At 43.3% G+C, this 20,972-nt stretch overlaps 2 protein-coding genes across 4 annotated transcripts in view; one reads left to right on the top strand and one right to left on the bottom strand.

Annotated features, from left to right (window-relative positions):
• LOC138951865 (thioredoxin domain-containing protein 16-like) overlaps positions 1-16,980 on the bottom strand; it is a 40,470-nt gene extending 23,490 nt beyond the window's left edge. Inside the window, exons 1-6 of one of the 3 annotated variants that reach the window (XM_070323424.1) lie at positions 16,880-16,980; positions 10,983-11,261; positions 10,283-10,366; positions 7,308-7,390; positions 6,608-6,682; positions 649-770 (exon numbers count right to left, since the gene is read on the bottom strand). In XM_070323424.1, the coding sequence (XP_070179525.1) occupies positions 649-770; positions 6,608-6,682; positions 7,308-7,390; positions 10,283-10,366; positions 10,983-11,216 (598 nt within the window). In that variant the 5' untranslated portion in view covers positions 11,217-11,261; positions 16,880-16,980. Of the gene's footprint in view, positions 1-648; positions 771-6,607; positions 6,683-7,307; positions 7,391-10,282; positions 10,367-10,982; positions 11,262-11,795; positions 11,968-16,879 lie in introns of those variants that run through there. The other 2 variants (XM_070323422.1, XM_070323423.1) reach the window with 2 other exon arrangements.
• On the top strand, positions 12,067-15,643 carry LOC138951866 (uncharacterized). The gene has a single exon (XM_070323425.1). It carries the CDS (start codon positions 12,067-12,069, stop codon positions 13,012-13,014), a length of 948 nt encoding a protein of 315 aa, XP_070179526.1. The 3' UTR covers positions 13,015-15,643.
• Positions 16,981-20,972: the final 3,992 nt, after the last annotated feature.

The raw sequence follows: 20,972 nt of genomic DNA, 5'->3' as shown, positions 1-20,972 counted from the left end.
AAATTGACAGAGTTACTTTCAATGCCATGGGGGTAAATGAATTTATATATTGGGGCATTCGCACATGCTAAAGGAGTGGACGTCTAAAAGAAGCGAACAGGTAAGAAGACGAAGGAACTGAAATGATAATTTTTTAAAACATAACATGCTAAAAAGCAATATCTAAACAATTTAAAAACATCAGCATTAACTGGTATTAAATTACCTTACCCTGGAAAGTGTCACAAAACTGCGACAATTGTTTTTATTAAAGATTTTCTCAGCTTTAGGGAGGTCTTAAAAAGCAGGTTTCTTCTAAACAACATTCTGTGACAGGTCAACTACAATAAAGAACACAGTGCAGCAATAATTAAATATGATAATCCTCAGCATGTGTGAAGGGAATACATTCTTGGATTTTCTGTTCATAACTGTATTAAATTTGCCTCCATTTTACACTCCTCTTCTTGTGAGACCTTCTTTTCTCAGGTTTTTGTTGGTCTTAGAGTGGGCATCAAGACCCACCCCCCCCCCCCCCCCCCCCAATTGTAAGATTCCCTCCCTGTTTACAACCTCTGCAAATTTACACCCATTTTAAAAACCCTTCATTTTTCAGACCCGATTTTATCCATTTTTTAGATCTTAATAGGCCGGTTCCAGTGTATTTACCATATGTGCCGATAGCGTTATGATAGCTGTAAATGATATCTGTCTGTCCAGAGTTGTCGTGTTCCATCTCTTCACGATTCTTCTTCGTCTGCACAATCAAAACTTCGTCCAGCAGCGCCAGCCTGAAAAAGTGACAATGACGATGACAATGACTCAAGTGATGATGATGATAATCGAAAATTTTAGTAGTAAATTTTCATTTGATTAATAGACTTACCCAACTCACATATATATAGCAATTTACTTCAGTCTAGTGCTAGAACGCTGCATCGCATCACCTTGGTAACAAGGGAGGCAACTCTAAAAAAAAAGAGCTACCTTGACCCATAAACAGGACAAAGTCACGTGACTTCCTGACCTTGCCACCATATTGAATTCATTCGCCCGAAAGCGCAGAAAAACTTCCCTCTTTTTTTTTTAGAACAAACCCCACTAGCGGGGAAGGAGGGAGGGAATTAACTATGTGAGTTGGGTAAGTATATTAATCAAATGAAACTTTACCACTAAAATTTTTGATTAAATTACATATCTTAACCCAACTCACATATAGCAGATTGCTAATAAAGGTGGAGGGAAAAAACACTCACTTCAAACAGCGGGCAAGACTTGGCCCGCCGCTACCAGGCCTGGTAGGGAATTACTGCCGTCCTGTCTCGTACTGGCGATATCTCGCAGGTAGTAATTTATAAAGATGTCCTGCGATCTCCAGTATGCAGCATCCAGGACTTCAGCCAGCCTTCCTGAGCGAAGAACTGCCAGCGAAGAGGCCCACGCCCTGGCTTCAAGTGCTCTTGCAGAAGTCAGAGGAAGAACAGAATGTCCAACCCCCTCCTGTCTGTGCCACCATGCGTACGCTTGTTTAATTAGCGTAGCAATCCATCTAGCCAAGGTTACCCGAGACACGTCCTTACTCCTTATCGCGTTCATGGAGATAAAGAGCAATTTTTAATCTCTAGACCTGATGGGCGTTGTGCGAGCTAAATAACTGTTAAGAGCTCTAATTGGACAGTTAACCAAGTCCGGGTCACCTGGAGCAAGGATTCTACTCAAGGGAGGAATCTGAACAATGGGGGAGGCTAGACCAGGGTTTTGATTCTTAGCGAGAAATTCCGGTCTGAATCTTAAGGTAAGTGAACCATCACTTTCAAAAGAAATGTCCTTAGCCAGACCTGAAAGGGCATGAACCTCACTGCCTCTACGGGCAGTAGCTAGCAACACCAAAAACAAAGCTTTGCGCGTCAAGTTAGCCAAACTTGCAGCCTGCAAAGGCTCAAAATCCCGTGAGGCGAGAAATTCAAGAACCAGAAACAGATCCCAAGAGGGTAAAGGAGACTTTGACCTCGAGGAACCTATAGCTGCGCCCTTGAGGATGCTAGCAATAACACCGCCTAGGTTAATGCAATGGCCTAACTGTTTCAACGTAGACGAGATGGCAAATCTCCGAACCCTCAAGGAAGAAGGAGATATGCCCTGAGCAGCCAACCATGAAAGGTGGTTGGCAACCTGCATGGAACGGGGAGACGTAGGATTAACGCCATTCCCAGAACACCACTTTACCCAAGCTGACCAGTGGGAGGAATATACAAGATACAAGATACAAGAAATTTTATTGTCCTCATCAATACAAGGAAATTTGGCATGTGTGTGGCAAGACATAATACACTGATACATAGACATTTACAAAGCAACAACTGAAGTTCAATATCAACACACCCTTACGCACACATACCCACTACTTCAGACACACAGGCTACATGTGCCCCTCGGACGTACGCAACCCACAATTCACCCAGCCATACAACTCCACATGCACTTATTCATGCAGCACTCTAGCGCCCGGCCATGCACAACTCACACACTGGAACCCTCGTACGGCTACATATGACACCCGCACCAACATTACAGCCTCAAACATCGTACTAGATCTACAACTAACAAGCATACATCCACTATCAAACACCGAATACATCATCACACATTACATCATAACATATTGCATTATAACACACGCACAAACATTACAACATCAAACATCGTACTATAATCTACAACTAACAAACAATCATACACTATCAAACACCAAATATATCATCGTACATTAAATTACATCATACCCCCCCACCCCACCATACATTCACAATCGACACAGAATACATCATCATACATATACATTACATCATAACCCCCATACATGCGCAATCAACACATAGTACATCATCATACATTACATTACAACATAACCCCCCCCCCCCCCCCCCCCCCATCATACAAAGTAAACAGACGTCAACATTCCACTCTTACCCCCCCCCCCCCCCCCCCCCGCCAATCACACGTCCTCTACTCTACCATCGCTCACACCTACTAAACATCACCCATAGTCCTCCAAGTCACAGTTCACAGCACTCATTGTCCTTCCGCAGTCACAGTTCACATCACCCATAGTCCTCACATCACAGTTCACATCACCCATAGTCCTCACAGTCACATTTTACAGCACTCAAGTCTATCTAGCATACTGTCACATTCACAGGGACTGGTTGTAGAGTCGTACAGCCATCGGGAGGAACGAGTCCCTCATCCGGTTCGTCCTGGCCCGCCAGCACCTCAAACGGCGTGATGACTCACGCGTGGGCTCGCACGATCCGAGCGCCTGGTGCAGAGGGTGGCGGTCGTCAGAGCGGATCATGCTCAGCTTCTTCAGCGCCACACTCGGGAATCGAGTGCTGAGAGGCTGAAGCTCAGAGCCAATGATGGAGCCAGTGGACTCTCTCTACAAAATCTAAAGTGGAATCTGAGGCGCCTGAGCGCCGCAGAGAGACCCAAACAGTATCCAGGCGTGAAGCCTCAGCGATTGGGGGTTCTCGTGATGGACGCCCGATCTTGGCTGAACCAGTTCTCCCTGTTTTCTGGGAAACTGAAAAGAGGGGGGTACTCTCGTTAACGGAGCCTTGCCGTCCAACCAGAGTAGCCTGAACCCCGAACGCACAATGCCCACAATCCACTGGCTGTTCACGGACTGCAACCAGCCTAGCAGGGCCCGGGAGGGGCCGCCCGCCACCAAAGGGGTGGGGGCTGTGGGAACGAGTGGTTCGGGGACGCATCATTGGGGGTGGGGCTTGCGCCCCGACCCCCGAGATTTCCTGAACGACGGACCCTTCTTCGGATAAGGGGCACCACCGCCCCTGCCCCGAGAAGAAGGACCTTGTCGCTGCGCCTTGCCCCTATTTGACGAAGAGGTCTGAGACTTAGGAGGACCCTGACTTTTGTTCTGGTGGGAAAGACCATGGTGAGCAATCTGTGCTATGGCCATGTCTCTTGCGTCCTGCGTCTCCTTACAGAGAACATCAAAGGACGGCTGCCCCAGCAGAGAACCCTCAACAAAAAGAGAGGACTTCAGAGACTCAATGGTAACTTTGTGTTGAATCCTAAACCCGTGTGGAACGCAGACCTGCGAGCGTGAACAGAATGAGCGTAAAGGCGCGCTGACAAACTCATTTGTTCAGAAGACACCTTAGCCAAAGTGGCTAACAGAGTCGTGACATCCTTAACCACAGCATCGTCACAAAACTGAAAAGGGTCAAGAGACGAAGCGATAGATCTAGAAAGAGATCTTTGCAACGTCTCCGAGAGAGAGGATAGCTCCAACAAACGCCTGCCAGTTTCCTCCAGAGACAAGAGGGCGTACTCCGTATAAGGAACGGCCCTGTCCCTGCTATAGGCATCTTGCCGAAGAGCTGCTAGTTCCGGAGTGACCAGAAGCGTAGCGCGCGGCAAGGCAAACGACTCAATGAGGTTAACTGGGTTGGCCGGAAGGCCGAATCTCTTCGCCGTACCATGAGGCAATGGCGTGGAGAGGCTCGCAGAAGCGAGCCAAGGCTGAGCTGAAACAGGGGCCCGACTGTGCGCCGTCAACAGAGGAACTGTGCGAGCACTACCAGATTGTCCACCAGCCAGCACTCTGGACAACTCGTAAGCCACCGAGGGAGACTATCGGAAACGGAACTGCTGTTTCACGTCTTTCTCTGAGTGGAAATCTCCCAAGGTGGAAGGAGGTGGGGCAGACAAACCTGTCAGTGTTGCCACACCTTCCTCAAAATACCGTGAGGCAACTTCCGCTGCGAAACCCAACGCTATCGGAAGCTTGGACGGTACACGGAAGTTGGTGTCTTCATCATCCTGAGCGGAAGCACCGAATTCCGAATCATAGTCCCGCACTTCCGTGCAACCCGGAAGTACACTATCGCCGTGGCTGTGATAGCCAGACGAAGCGTCAACCAGAAAGGAAGACACCCGAGGGATTTTATACCCAAGCGGTGCCCCCCTAGGGACTGCTTCCTGCCCCCTGGGGGGAAGCGGGGAATGCTGTGACGATCCGGCCCCGTACAATGCGAAGGCTGCCGACGGTAGCAAATCCCCTGTTTGATCCAAGACCGAACGCGTATCTGGGCTCCTACCCTGTACCAGCCTCCCGCACGTGCGGAACGGTGTAGCCAGGGGATCGGAACTTTCACTCCTTGCCCGGCCATCGGCTGGAGCTACTTCCTCCAGGATACGCCCTTCGCGTTGGCCGGAGAACCCAGCTACTGACGAAGGATAAATACCTTGAACATAGTCAGGCCGAACACCAGAAGAGGCCTGAGTACGCAGAAGAGAGACTCCGTCGCCCGCATCGAATGCAGCATGCACATCGGCCGACGTCACTGTAGCCGAGGGAGGGACACACACCCTGGCCAGGGAACGCGTATCGCCGACACCCAGAGGCAAAGACAAAAATTCTGCCCTAGTCGACGAAAGCTCTGCTGAAAGGGAGGAAACCTGAGCGCTCAAAGAGCGGAGAATAGCGGAAACATCTTGTTTATCACTGACAAGTGCTAGAACCGGAAGCAACCGGTACAGATTCTGAAGGCAGAATCGGCATGGAGGGAGATTTAGGCATGTCAATCTTAACATCAAAAAAATGTTTGGACGAAGGGTCTAACACCTTCACAACAGCTTGACTAGAAGAGCCCTTCGACTTACGAGAAGGCTTCTTAACATGAGAAGGCTCCGCCACTTGCTTAGAACTTTTCTTCTTACCGCTATCCGACATGGCGGACGAAAGCGTGTAAAAATTTTCTAAGTGCAGAACCAACCTAAGTCGAGCAAAAAACGACAAAAATATGCAAAAATGCTCACCCCAAACGCAAAGTATGAGAAGAGGGACGTGCAAGGAAAACCAAGGTGAAGTCTGACTCAAGGAAAAGTCAGACGAAAGGCTGAAAAGCCTAAGGGAAGCAAAACACGTCCGTAGCCACGGAGCGCTGAGTAGAGAATGGATTCAATATTGTGGCAAGGTCAGGAAGTCACGTGACTTTGTCCTGTTTATGGGTCAAGGTAGCTCTTTTTTTTTAGAGTTGCCTCCATTGTTACCAAGGTGATGCGATGCAGCGTTCTAGCACTAGACTGAAGTAAATTGCTATATGTGAGTTGGGTTAAGATATGTAATTTAATGAGGAGCAGGAGGAGGATAATCATTACGACAACAACAATGATGGTGATGAAGATGAAGATGATGATGACGACGACGACTGTGACAACGAATATGACAACAAAGATGACAATGTTGACGATGATGAGGATCATCATAAGGACGACGCCGAAGACGATGAAGAAAACGATGTTGACGACAAGGATGATGATGATGATGATATAAAGCATCTTCTAATATAGTTTTTTAGTGTCATTTATTTCTGATTATCAGCATTAAACAGCGACAAAACCTTTTTTGTTAAATCACATAAAAGCACATTTATATATTTCTTTCAGTTTAACTTGTTTTGAACTCTTCAGAACTCTTCAGAATCAGTTACAAACGACTCAATTATTTATATGACCATCAAAATAATAGAAATATATCAATAATGAGTACATGTTGTGATGGAGAACTGAGTGTACAGAAAACCTCAAAATGGAAACTTACTGCAAAACGTTGGACATGATAGAATTGACGTCAAACATTGAATCCAGCCCCAGAGCAAGCAACACAGTATCTTGTCTGCCACAAACAATCAAATTCATTTACAATATGAAATGCAGTTCCTAACATTTAACATTGAAAATAAAAATCTCTCTCTCTCTCTCTCTCTCTCTCTCTCTCTCTCTCTCTCTCTCTCTCTCTCTTTTTAAGAACAGGTTGTAAGAAAAGGTGTAGCCTTAAACCTCTATCCTTAAAAAATAAAGTTCCATCTCTTGCAGTCTGCATTCTCCCTTTAGAAAAGGCTTCATCGGGTTGATATCAAACTAGCTAGTATCGAACTTTAAAGGTTTATCCAAGTGTTTAATAACCATGCATATATATATATATCTCATACATTATTATTTGAAAAGCGCAATGTCTGCTATTTACTCAGCATTAAGCAATTGAAAGCCACGGAAAGGGTGCAAACGCTCAGACACATGGATTTACAAAAAAGCTATGAAACCTTACATTCTCTCAGTAATTTGTTCTCCTATAGATCTATACAGTGGAACCCCCTTTCAGGACCCCCTGGTCTAGGGTACAGAGAGGAGAACAGAAAATCTGAGAAAACAATGTTCTTGAAAGGGCAGAAGTCTTAAATTACTGGGTCTTAAAAGAGGGGTTCGACTGTAGAGTTTATGAGACTGAGGATTTAACATACCTGTACCCGTAGATTTGTGTGGAATCAGCTTCATCGCAGGCAGTTTTGAGCGTTTCATCAGTCAAGGAACCACTACAGTCAACCTGAAATCACAAGGCACACAAATACAGACAGACAGAAACAGAGACAGACACACAAAGGGATGGTAAAAACTCTTAAAATACTTGAAATCAATAACTTGTAATACATGCTGGATGACATATTGTTAGAAAGTTTTTTCTTCGCCCAAAATGTACAGACTGATACCTGCGATGAACGCACACCCTGGGGAACAGTGAAAAATGTCCCTATATTGTTATATGAAGTCTTATATCGCGTGCGTATCTCCAGACTCGGACTCAAGGCGCAGGGATCTATTTATGCCGTGTGAGATGGAATTTTTTACACAATACATCACGCATTCACATCGACCAGCAGATCGCAGCCATTTCGGCGCATATCCTACTTTTCACGGCCTATTATTCCAAGTCACACGGGTATTTTGGTGGACATTCTTTTATCTATGCCTATACAATTTTGCCAGGAAAGACCCTTTTGTCAATCGTGGGATCTTTAACGTGCACACCCCCATGTAGTGTACACGAAGCGACCTCGGTTTTTCGTCTCATCCGAAAGACTAGCACTTTAACCCACCACCTAGGTTAGGAAAGGGGGGAGAAAATTGCTAACGCCCTGACCCAGGGTCGAACTCGCAACCTCTCGCTTCCGAGCGCAAGTGAGTTACCACTCGGCCACCCAGTCCTCCTATTTCGGGTGGCCTGTCATGACAGTTATATTTTGGTCAAGATAATAGACAAAGGGACAACAGAAGGTGTCCTTTCATGGGAGGTGTCCACTCGTCAGAGGGGCCTCGCACCGCATGCATCACTGTAATGAAATCAGGCTCACTAGCTGGTGTGACAAGAGTGCCTGTTTTCTGTTACAGCGAGGAAGAAATCAATCATCAGTTTCAAATCCTGCCAGCGCAATCACTACCGCACATTAATCTGTCAAAATCAATCATGTTCTTTAGGCAACCTCAACAGAGAATTTCCATTACTATAGTTAAAATTTAATTGTTAAATATACTGTTCAGACTGATGTTTCAGAGATACTGATCCCAGTCCTTGAGTCACGAGGGGTGGAAATCACATTTTTGTATACATGTAGTATCTGGTGAATTTTTTAACAAGAAGGGCAAAGCCCATACGACTCACATGCTTTACACATTTTTCCTACCAAAATACATGTGACCTTGACCCAAGGTCAAGGTCATCCAAGGTCATGCAACACAAAGCTGTTAATTCAAGACATAGGAAGTACAATGGTGCTTATTGGCTCTTTCTACCATGAGATATGGTCACTTTTAGTGGTTCACTACCTTACTTTGGTCACATTTCATAAGGGTCAAAGTGACCTTGACCTTGATCATATGTGACCAAATGTGTCTCATGATGAAAGCATAACATGTGCCCCACATAATTTTTAAGTTTGAAACAGTTATCTTCCATAGTTCAGGGTCAAGGTCACTTCAAAATATGTATACAATCCAACTTTGAAGAGCTCCTGTGACCTTGACCTTGAAGCAAGGTAAACCAAACTGGTATCAAAAGATGGGGCTTACTTTGCCCTATATATCATATATAGGTGAGGTATTGAATCTCAAAAACTTCAGAGAAAATGTGAAAAATTTGAAAAATAGCTGTTTTTTAGGCAACATTTATGGCCCCTGCGACCTTGACCTTGAAGCAAGGTCAAGATGCTATGTATGTTTTTTGGGGCCTTGTCATCATACACCATCTTGCCAAATTTGGTACTGATAGACTGAATAGTGTCCAAGAAATATCCAACGTTAAAGTTTTCCGGACGGACGGACGACTCGGGTGAGTACATAGACTCACTTTTGCTTCGCATGTGAGTCAAAAAGGGATTCATGTGCGCACATATATATATATGTTACACACTTCCAATCTAGTCCTGGATAGCTTAGATATTATCCCCAGGATCCATTATTGAGTATTCCTAGCCTGAGCCTCTGAACAATTTGCTTCACACATCACTGGAAATAAGCAATAACAAGGCTTGGTAACCATGAAATACGCTGGTTGTTGTAGGGGCAATACACAGCGTATACACCTAATTGGGCTGATCGAGACAAAGCGGCAGGACATGGGATAAACAGTTTTGTCATCATTTTCACGAGTTTTCATTCACAAACACCTGGGAAATAAATCTCATGTTTCCCATGCAATAAATCGAGGTGGTGAATGGGTTTGAGCTTTCAGGTGAAACGTGGATTGTCAAAGTAAAAGCCAATCAGGCTGATTGTTTGATGTGTGGAACCATCGCGGCTTTGGATTTGTGTTTCCGAGGACAACGATTGTAAGCATTCACTCTCAAAGACCCAATCAATGTTGACAATTACCGCGGCGACTCATGGTCAATTTGCAACTTATCTCTGTAATCGCAAAATCCACAACGAAAAGTCATAAACACTTAAAAAGAAAAGAAATATGCTCAACACTTACTGAACTCACACGTATGATCGCAGCTCTGTACATTTTCAGACTGGAAGAAAAGCGTCAACAAGCTACGTTTGACGTCACATACAAGGTTGACGTGTTATCTCGAGCTACTGTGACGATGCTTTGTGGCCCGGAGTTGGATTCTAAAAATTCGTCTCCCTGTGGGTTATTGTGCATTTTGTTGCACAACCAAAATGATGACAAAAACGAAGTTTGGTGGCTTGTCGTCAGACCAGCATTTTTTTGTTGGTCCTCGGGGAGCATATCGCCTTTTGTCTCATATTTATCAACCGCGGCCTTCGGCCTTGGTCGATAAAGATGAAACAAAAGACGATATGGTCCCCTTGGACCAACAAAAAAGCTGGTCTGTCAACAAGCCACCAAACATCTTATATTATTCACATACATGTAGTATCACACTTCTAATCCCTTCAGAAACCTTTTATTGAACAGAGAAACCATTTTACTTACCAAACCCAAACTAAGACCATATGCATTCAGATATCCAGCAGATTTGTCGTATTCTTTGAATATACTGTCAAGCCCATTTACTGCCTGAAAATTACAACAGAATAAGATAAGCACAAAGGTCAATCAAACAATAATCATATTTTGGCAACAGAAATTAAGTTCCACACAGTATTAACATATCAAAGTGTGTGTGTGGGTGTGTGTGTGGGTGTGTGTGAATGAACTTAAACAACACCAGTAAAAGTTTTTTTCTGAACCGCATGTAAATGAGAGAGTATGTGTGCAAACAGAAACTACAGTTACCATGTTTGTTATCTTGTGTTTTATTAATTGAATTAAAAAAAAAAGGAAAAAAAAAATTAAAATTTTTTTTAAAAAAACAAAAAAAAACAGCAACAAAAAGATCAAAGCAAAAACCAGCTAGTACCATATCATGATATGGTAGTGTTTTTTTGGTTTTTGTTTTTAAAAAGAAGCCATGTTATTTTATCAGCATTGACAACAAATTTGGCTTCTGAAACTGTGATGAAGTATATATACATATCTAATTAGGAAAGTTAACTTCTATTCTAATCTAAAATTTATTTTTAAAACTTGTTTGAATCAAAGTCTGATATCTTAATGTGTAAAGCTAATATCTATCCAGCACATTTATTGTAAAATATCTGAAAAAATGCTCCACTGAAAAGGAAACACAAACCTGTTTGTAATAATACACAAAAGACACTGATGGAGATGCCTTAAACTTTCCCAGTTCCACGCCATCCAGAAGTTTGACATACTTTGGTACAAATGTCAAAGTGCTGTCACCTCCAGTGTTGTCCAAACTTTTTGTTTCCGGGGATTCTTGTACCGATTCAGTTACAGCAAGCTGACAGATGCTTGACGCTATCAGCAGCGCTAAAGTCAGGTAAAATTTCATGCTGAATGCCATGTCTGATGTTGACCAAGTATGTATTTTGAAGGCAGTGGTTCACGTCTGGAGACAAAGAAAGGCAAGATTTGTAACTGATTTGTGTGTATTTTAATATTTTCCTTTCACAAAATTGTTTCAACTCAAGTGGCACACACACCCATACACACACTCACTCACATACACACACACACACACACGTGTACACACACACACCAGTTATTGGATTCAGAAAGAAGATCGAGCACAAGACAGAACACAGACAAACCTCTGCCTATAATTACAGAACTACTGTTTACAGTCGCACAGCCAGTATGGCACTGGTATGATTTAAACAGTGTACAGCCTAAAGAGCATACTGGATGCGCAGTGGAACAATCTCATAGCTAAATATGATCCAGACTGCCAGATCATATCATAGAATTTTTTTCAACATCGCCGAGCATTGCCACCTTTATTTTTTGTGTATTTTTTTACCAACTTAGAAACGGTGAACAGGCCCTCACGGGCCTCAAAGTCAAACACTGAAAAAAATAAAGTAAAATCATAGACCAAATGGATAAATGGTCTATGGTAAAATCAACGTTGAATATGGCCTACCTTCCAAAGTTCTACGGGAAGCTATCGTCACTTACAATTCTCACACACGTATGCTGCTTACAAAACCGTGATAGTGGCTCTCGTCAACAGCCTGATATCGATCTGGAAGGGAACAGCCCCCAATTACTTCTGTCTCACATCCTGGTAGCAGACACTTTTTATTTTGTATCCACGCCACTAATGATACCTCTAACTATGAAGAGCGCCTGCTTCCGGAAGAAACCGTCGTCTGGCCACCCTTCACCGGATAGAGAAAAAAATATCCAGAGACATGTATATAGTCTGGACATTCCCAGATGTGCCTTCGTTCAACACTATGTTCATGCTAGAAGCTATGACATTTAAAATGGCTGTGGTGCTGGACAAATCGAAGGACGCTGCCTCTGACTTAGAAGTGGAGGCGTGGACCAATGTCTATCACAAAGACAACCCGGAGGGAGACTGGCATCCCATCCGTCTTGATTTAATCAACGCGCATCAGCACTCCGAATCCGGGACAGACGCAGTTATCGCTACTTACGGTAACTCTGTGATATTAACTAGCGACGGAAAGTTCTCATTCACTTTTCGAATGAGAGAAAAGGCAAGCCCAAATGCACCGACACAGCCGGTCTGCGGCCGCAAGATGGGCTCGAGAAGTGTCAGCTTTGACGTCTCGGCCGAAGAAGACTCGTGGATCTGGGCCGGTGGTTATGCAGATGACGGTATCGTCACTGTCCGCCCACCCTTCAGTGACGAATGGTCCAAAGGACCCAGCTATGATCACATCATCGGTCCAGTACATCTAGGAAACTTTATGGCAGCATCGGTTGCTGATGAGCTTGGCTTTGACGCTGTGCTTAATCTCGCGGACACCCTCGACCTCGTCACCTCCAAATTCTCCAAACCAGTCATTTACAAGAAAATTCCCATGAGGGATGGAGCCATACACCAGATACCAGACAATCAGATCATAGAGGCAGTAGAATGGCTTCAGGAGCAATCCAAAACATGCAGTAAAATTCTGGTCAACTGTCGAGCAGGAATAGGACGCGCGGGCTCGGTGGTGGTGTCCTATGTATTTGCTCAAGATATTACCATGAGTTATGAGGCGGCATACGATTATGTCTTCTCGCGCAGATTTGTCTACCCACACAAGGGATTAAGGGACACTTTGCATAAGCTTTATCCAAGGGATTTTGAAACTGAGTCTCTTTTTCCCCCTGTCAGACAAACATAAGTTATGACTGACAGCAGTGTATGACGGGCGCCGTTTGATACATACTGATTGTACTTATATGTAGGCCAGGTTTCTCCCCAAAAACTCTACTTCAGTACAGTTAGTATCAAACGGCGCGGTGAACTTGCTCGATGTATATAATTACTAGATGATTACCCGCTTCGCCGGGTACCGGCTTCGCCGGGAAGAAGTAGAGCCGAATACCAGGCTGCGCCTGGGACCCGGCTTTGCTGGGTGTACGCCGGCTTCGCCTGCGCACGAAGGAAAGGAGATAAACGCGCAAAACACTGGAGACCTTCTAAAAATAGTAACGTGCAGTGACCTTCTAAAAATAGTAACGTAGAAACGGGAATATGGATTGACGCCACACGGAGGAAGGGAGATAATCGCGGCTGAAAACACTGGAGAAGATAAGGAAGAGTTACTGGTAGTGGATCCCGACAAACAAACAAAAAAATTTAAAAAAATCGGTTCAGCGCGCATAGCGCTGCGCGCTGAGAGCACGTGTTGAAATATCTCATCGATGAGGTTTGTGTCCGGGGTGTTGCTCAATACGGTGTCCAAATTTGAAAAAGATCCACCGAGAACTTTGGCCGTGCATCGCGAACAGACAGACAGACAGACAGACACTAGTCGTATATATATATATAGATAGATATTGTATATTGAGAAACTCGACTGACTTATCATAGACTCATAGTGCGGATGTTTTTCCGACTTCCGCGGCGGAAACCCTATGCCGGTAGAGTTTGGTAAACGTGACTCGACTGCGTTACAGGTTTTCAACAGGCCGGTAAACTGCCATGACTGAGAAAAAATGCATGAAGCAAGTCAAGTTTATGATGCTATGCTAACTTGGTTTTTCTGTCCCCAGAACTTATATGCTAGGCTTCTGATGTCACTTTTTCGGTGGCGGTCACAGGGGCAGCCGACGATACGTAATTAGCACTAGCGGCCGCTTCTGACTGACCCGAGATTCCTTTGTATCCTTAGCGGATTATGAGTTTATTTAGTTATTCTGCAGAAAAACAAAAATGCTGCAGAAAAAAACGTGTTTTCTGCAGTATTTCTAAATGTCATCATCTGCTGAGGCATCGTTTTTTTTCTGCAGCACAACAGTTTTTCTGCAGCATAATGTTTACATGTTTTTCTGCGACATTATTGCGATTAACTTTTTCTTCGGAATAATCTGTGACAGTTTTTCTGCAGAAAAACCAACGTTCTTGTAGAGTACTGTTTGTATCCATTTTTTCTGCAGCATTTCTGGTTTTTTTCTGCAGAATAACTGAATAAAGTCATAACCCGCCAAGGCCGATACCTTTGTTCCCCGATATGCCGTCACGACACACACTATACACACATACACACACACACACACTGTCACTGGCACTGATACATACACACACACTGACACATACACACACACTGACACAAAAAACACTCGCGCACACACACACACACCGTGCACACACACACACTGGGACACACACACACACACACACACACACAAACTCGACTGTACCGTACAGCATAGAAACTCAACGTTCATAAAGTTTTTCCACAAACTCTCCTGAAGTGCACTTAGTTTGTGCAGGTTTCAAAAAACTACTCATGTTTAAGTTTCTATATTCTGCTCATGTAGAATTTCACCACGCCGTTTCAGTGATACTAACTGTACTACTGTAGAGTTTTGCGGGAGAAACTCGATCTACAAAAGTAAAATTTGTATCTTTGAAACGGTCAAAGCAATGACAGGAGTGTTAGTATCAGCAATAATGTGGATTAAAACTGATATTCACTGAACAAATGTATACAAACCTGCTCGGCGAGGTTTGAATTCCACCCTGCATTGTATTATGACACTTTTGATTTGCAGTAGCTTGTTTCGCTTTTCCCAAAGCAGTGCCGCTCGATGATAATTTAACATGCTGTGATATGTGTTCACCATGTATTCAGTTAGAGCTGGTAATTACTGATGGATGGCAAGTGTGTTGAGTGCTGTATTGCAATCAAACAACGGTCTCAGTAAGGTCCAGAATCGGACTTCCAAAAGAGACCTCAATGTGCCCTAATATGCAGTCATTAACTGCCGATGACACTTCAAATATTATTAATGCATCATCAGTTGTTATGCAAGGGGACGTAGACAATGCACTGCGAGTTCTTAGCCAATATTGTCAACTGTTTCCAGACAATGACCTTGTATTAAAAAATGAAACTTGAAGGATTTCTGCTTTTACCTGAGATTTTACAGTATGATATTTACTGGATTTACGTTACGCCGGAATGCATCTTTCTGTACCTATATTAGATGAACAGACAGAAAAAAGCAAACACTGTACACACGATCAAAGCAGTGGCTCAAATTTAGTCATTGATGATGTACAAAAGTCACAACTTCTTTTAATTGTAGTCATACATATACACTGAGTCCCGTCCAGTTTGGTCACAAGAAGGAAAAACTGTTCTTCGTGTACACAAAACGGTAAAGATTAATGATGTAAGAAATTTTCGCTATGATGTTTTCACCAGATCTACTCTACTGCCAGCTTTGCCTTTTCGAGTTCTCTGATTATTACATGGTGCTATTTCTGAGGTGAATGAAGAATTAAACACTGATTCAGCTGAATCTTTTTTTTTTAATGTATTATTTTGCATCTTCGTATAATGTGCAGTAAATGTGTGTTTGTGTGTGTGTGACGGTGTGTGGGGGGTGTGTGTGTGTTTATATGTGCCGAGCGAGAGGCCCTGATCCTCTGGTTAAATTCAAATGAGAATCAAAACTTGACTAAATGTACAACAAGAGGCGAAGCCATCAAGGCTCACGTAAGAAATCGACAAACAGTAACACAAACTCAATCACTCCGTCACACATACACACACACACACGTGACACACACACACACACACACACACACACACACACACACACACACACACAGAAAGAGCATAGGGGAAACTGTGCAAGAAAGCGAGACACTAGATCTGTCTGTCTGCATGTAGCCTACTTACAGGGACACGACTGCCAACAGAGTCTCGGCCCGCTCAAAATAATAATGACCGAGACTTTCAGTACTTCCTTCGCGTGACGTCTAACCCTCTTACGTCATAATGTGACGTCAATGTAATGTGACGTCTTCAAATGTTAGAGTTTCTACCACAGACATACACACGCACAAACACACACGCACACACACACACGCACGCACAGACAGACAAAGTTACGATCGCATAGGCTACACTTACGTGAGCCAAAAACGACAGCCGCTTACCTTGATGATGACATACACGTCACGTTAGTACGCTCTTTACAATTAACAACCTACGAGTTGCGACCACGCGGTCGTCAAAACCAAATAAGAACTGTTGAACCGAAGATGACTATTTGCATCGAGGTGTTTTCAGTCTAACACTGTGACAAATGCCCCCCGCGGGTTAGGGGGAAGAATTTACCCGATGCTCCCCAGCATGTCGTAAGAGGCGACTAACGGATTCTGTTTCTCCTTTTACCCCTGTTCCCTTGTTAAGTGTTTCTTGTATAGAATATAGTCAATGTTTGTAAAGATTTTAGTCAAGCAGTATGTAAGAAATGTTAAGTCCTTTGTACTGGAAACGTGCATTCTCCCACTAGTAAGGTCATATATTGTACTACGTTGCAAGCCCCTGGAGCAATTTTTTGATTTGTGCTTTTGTGAACAAGAAACAATTAACAAGTGGCTCTATCCCATCCCCCCCCCTTTCCCCGTCGCGATATAACCTTGAACGGTTGAAAACGACGTTAAACACCAAATAAAGAAAGAACTGTGACAAATCAAGAAACTAGTACCACTGCACACAAACAGATCACATATGTTTCTCAACTTACCACTCCAAACCTCTGTCATGTACCTGTCGCCAACAGACACGTGTGTTCAGTTGTTATATATCAACCCGGACCTTTAGTCCAAATGGCGGAGGGGAATTATCATTGGTGGTAACAGCGGGTTTTCGCGAGTGTAATTGTGTGCGGCTAACCGTGACCCGGAACTCCTGAGTCAGTCTCTCTCTCTCTCTCTCTCTCTCTCTCTCTCTCTCTCTCTCTCTCGATCCCGCCTCTCTCTCTCTCTCTCTCTTTCTCCCTCTCTCTCTCTCTCTTTGTCTGTGTCTCTCTCTGGCAGGGGTGGTACTCTTGTATAAGTTCGCTCAGAATGTCACTATTTGCTGCCCATATGTCGCCAATTATGGTGGTGCCTGTGCTTTGGTGTAAGCCTAGTTGTCTTGCGCGTGTCAGTGGCTGCTTGCCTGCCATGTATGTACTACACGTGCATAGCGGTGACATTACGATCCTGCCACAGGTGTTTGAACTGATCAAGTCAAAAATGGAAAAGGCAACCAAAAGGATTATAACAGACGGATTTTTGTTCATTTGGGAATCATATATACCTTGATGTTGACCCCACACTGATCACTGCGTCGGATTGAAACTGCATTAATATATTTTAGTCTGTCTCAAGATACATATTTTCAGACGCAGAAATACAGATTACTTTTGTCTTTATATAAATTCCCAATGCTTTTCAAACACATAAATAATTAAATATAAAGGTAAAGTCTGCGGCGGTCATCATATATACTCATCATGAGCACTGGGTCAAGTATTCATTTAAATATTCCGCGGTGGTAAAGTCAATTCCAACTCCTGTACCAGATACTTATCTCCACCCCCCCCCCCTTTCCCACCCCACTCACACACACACTTCCCCCGACCTGGCCATCGGTCGCCTGGAGTACGTGTATGCCTTGTGTAAGGTTTTACTTGTCTGCATTATACAAAAAAACAGTTCTGTACACATTATTCAAAAGTTTGTTTGTTTGTTTGTTCGTTCATGGGCTGAAACTCCCACGGCCGCTTTTACGTGTATGACCGTTTTTACCCCGCCATTTAGGCAGCCATACGCCGCTTTCGGAGGAAATTCAAAACAGTCATTTGTACTCAACTGACGGTGCAGTTTGGTCTCATTCTACACTACTGCTATTCGGTCCACACACTACAGGTATTATGATATACACTAATTAATGTACTCAGTTCTGGTCCACACTATGGCCATACTGCCCATGGCACAACCCCCCTCCACGCCCCCTCCCCCCTCTACCCCCTCAGCCCAACCTCCCCTGCGCACGCTGAAGTATTTGACACCGGGTCAGTGGTTAGTGTGTAAGCTATCCACCCGCTGGTGTCAAGTGCCTGTGCTCCCCGGTATGGTTGGCACAAAGGGTCCGACAATCTAAAAAAAACTAAGGCCTGTCCGTCCCCTCCCAGCTCTCTCTCTCTCTCCGAGTCTCTCTCTCTCTCTCTCTCTCTCTCTCTCTCTCTCTCTCTCTCTCTCTCTCTCTCTCTCTCTCTCTCTCTCAAGTAAGTTAGCCTCCTTTCTTGTTGAGCCCATAACGTATGCATATAATTTATGTATTGACCAAAATATATTTCCGAAAATATTTAAAACCGCAAAAGTAATTCCACTTCCCAAAACAAAAGACTTAACCGACATAAACAACTTTAGGCCAATTTCCTTATTATCTATTCTATCTAAACCATTAGAAAAACACGTGCACAAGTGCTTGCTTCATCACATGGAAAGCCGTGGTCTGTTCACTTCATCTCAATCAGGATTTCGCCCCAAGCATTCGTGTCAAACAGCTCTCGTTAAACTATGCGATACATGGCTCTCTGCCATTAACCGTTCGGAAGCAGTCGGAGCCGTCTTCCTTGATTTCAAGAAAGCGTTTGACATTGTTAATCACACAATTCTTTTGAAGAAATTATATTGTTATTTAGGCGATTCATCCTGTTTATCATTCTTTCGTTCTTATCTAGTGCGGATAGAACGCAGTTTGTCTCCCTGAATGGTAACCGTTCTGCAACAGGAAGGGTAAAGCACGGCGTCCCACAAGGTTCAGTTTTAGGCCCACTTTTATTTTGCATTTATATTAACGATTTACCCCTCCATATATCGGACAAGAAGGTTGTCAATGATCTATTCGCAGACGACTCATCTCTTTACACGTCCGGTAAAAGTTTACAGACACTTGAAACCTCCCTCCAAACGAGCCGCTTGAACGACATAACTGTTTGGTGTAAACAAAACTCAATGCTGATTGTACACACTGGCAAAACAAAATGCATGATGATTACTACACGACATAACTGTTTGGTGTAAACAAAACTCAATGATTGTACACCCTGGCAAAACAAAATGCATGATGATTACTACACGACAAAAACATCAACTCGCTCCTCTGATTCTTCAACTCAGTTTAAATGCGTCACCCATTGAGCAAGTTACAAGCCATCGTGTTCTCGGGGTCATACTATAGATGCCGAATTAAAGTGGCAGCCCCACATCGATCGTATTACAACAACCTTGTCTAAAAACCTATTCCTTCTTTCTAAACTAAAGCATTATGCTGATTCCTCAGCACTTAAGTTGTTTTATTTTGGTCATATTTTACCTCATCTGACTGAGTTATGCCTTCACACTTTGGGATGGTTGTAGCGACGTTCACTTGAAAAAAATTAACTTTCTCTTCACCGTCGCGCAGCTAAATTTATCATGCCGGGGCAGCACACAACAGATCAAAAACTTAGCAGCCTAAACTTTTTATCCTTCAAAGATCAGTTATTGTTTAATAAGGCTGTTTCTATGTTTAAAATGCAAATAAACGAAACCCCTCAGTACATGAAATCAGTATTTCAAAAAGCAACAGACAGGTATGGTTCCAACAAATTAATTTCCCCACTACCCCGTATTCATTTATATAAAACCAGTTTAGCTTTTTCGGGCTCAGCAATTTGGAATTCTTTGCCATGTGAGATAAAAGGATCAAGCACTATCAAACACTTTAAATCGCAGCTTCGCAAATATTTGTTGTCACGCTCAGGGACATTCTAAAGTTGTTGCTACTTTGTATGATCGCCCGAAGTAAAATGCATCCCTATCCTAACCCATGTGTATTCTGTTTTTGCCAAATGACGATGATGATGATGATGATGATGATGATGATGATGCAGCTGATGATGAGGATGCGGATGAGAAGGATGAGTCTGCGTGTTATGGATTGTGTGGGCGTGTGTGTGTGTGTGCGTGCGTGAGTTGGATTGTGTGCGGGTGTGTGTGTGTGTGTATGTGCGTGTGTGTGTGCATGTGTACACAGGTATTCTTGACGTGGTGTAAATTTATGAGTGAGTGGTGCATATTAATTTTGTTTGTTTGTATCCCTTTGCATTATTTTGATATGTCAGCTTAAATGTGCTTTTATTCATTTGATATTTGTAAAGATCATGTAGTAGTTGCGATAATGCATGATTAATCTCTACATGTATAATCTTTTATTCGCTTTTTTTTCGCGTCGGTTTACGATTGTCATTGTATCCATCTTAATACATGTTTAGTTTTTAGCAGGGACAGATTGTAAGACTAGGCGTCAGCCTAAAATCTCCATCCTTGAGTAATAAAGTTCGTTCGTTCGTTCGTTCGTTCGTAAAGTCAAACCAAACCGAAAGTTTAACGTCCCAATTCCAAGGATAGATCTCTTCAAATCAAGCTTAGCCTATTCTGGTAGCGTCCTGTGGAATTCTCTCCCGGAATTTGTGAGAGTCCCAATGAGTCTCAATACTTTCAAAAAACACCTTTCACTGTATTTAATGTTAGATTACGAAAAATCACAGTGATGGAAGACTTCGTTTAATAGTTATATTTTCATTTTTCCAAAGCATCAGTGTTCATTATATCCACACAAAAACACTCAAAGCTTTAATAACACATTTACTCATGCATGTGTATTCAGCATTGTTTTCACTACGTTACATATACGACGCTTTATATTTGTGTATAATATGTAATGTGTAAATATCATCATATGTTGTTTTTCTCTGCCTTTTTTTTTTACGTTAATATCCGTGTAAATATGTGATTAGATTAGTC

The sequence above is a fragment of the Littorina saxatilis genome, linkage group LG17 (genome assembly GCF_037325665.1).
Source record: "Littorina saxatilis isolate snail1 linkage group LG17, US_GU_Lsax_2.0, whole genome shotgun sequence".
Taxonomy (NCBI): Eukaryota; Metazoa; Mollusca; class Gastropoda; order Littorinimorpha; family Littorinidae; genus Littorina; species Littorina saxatilis.
This window is presented reverse-complemented; position numbering and strand designations above follow the sequence as displayed.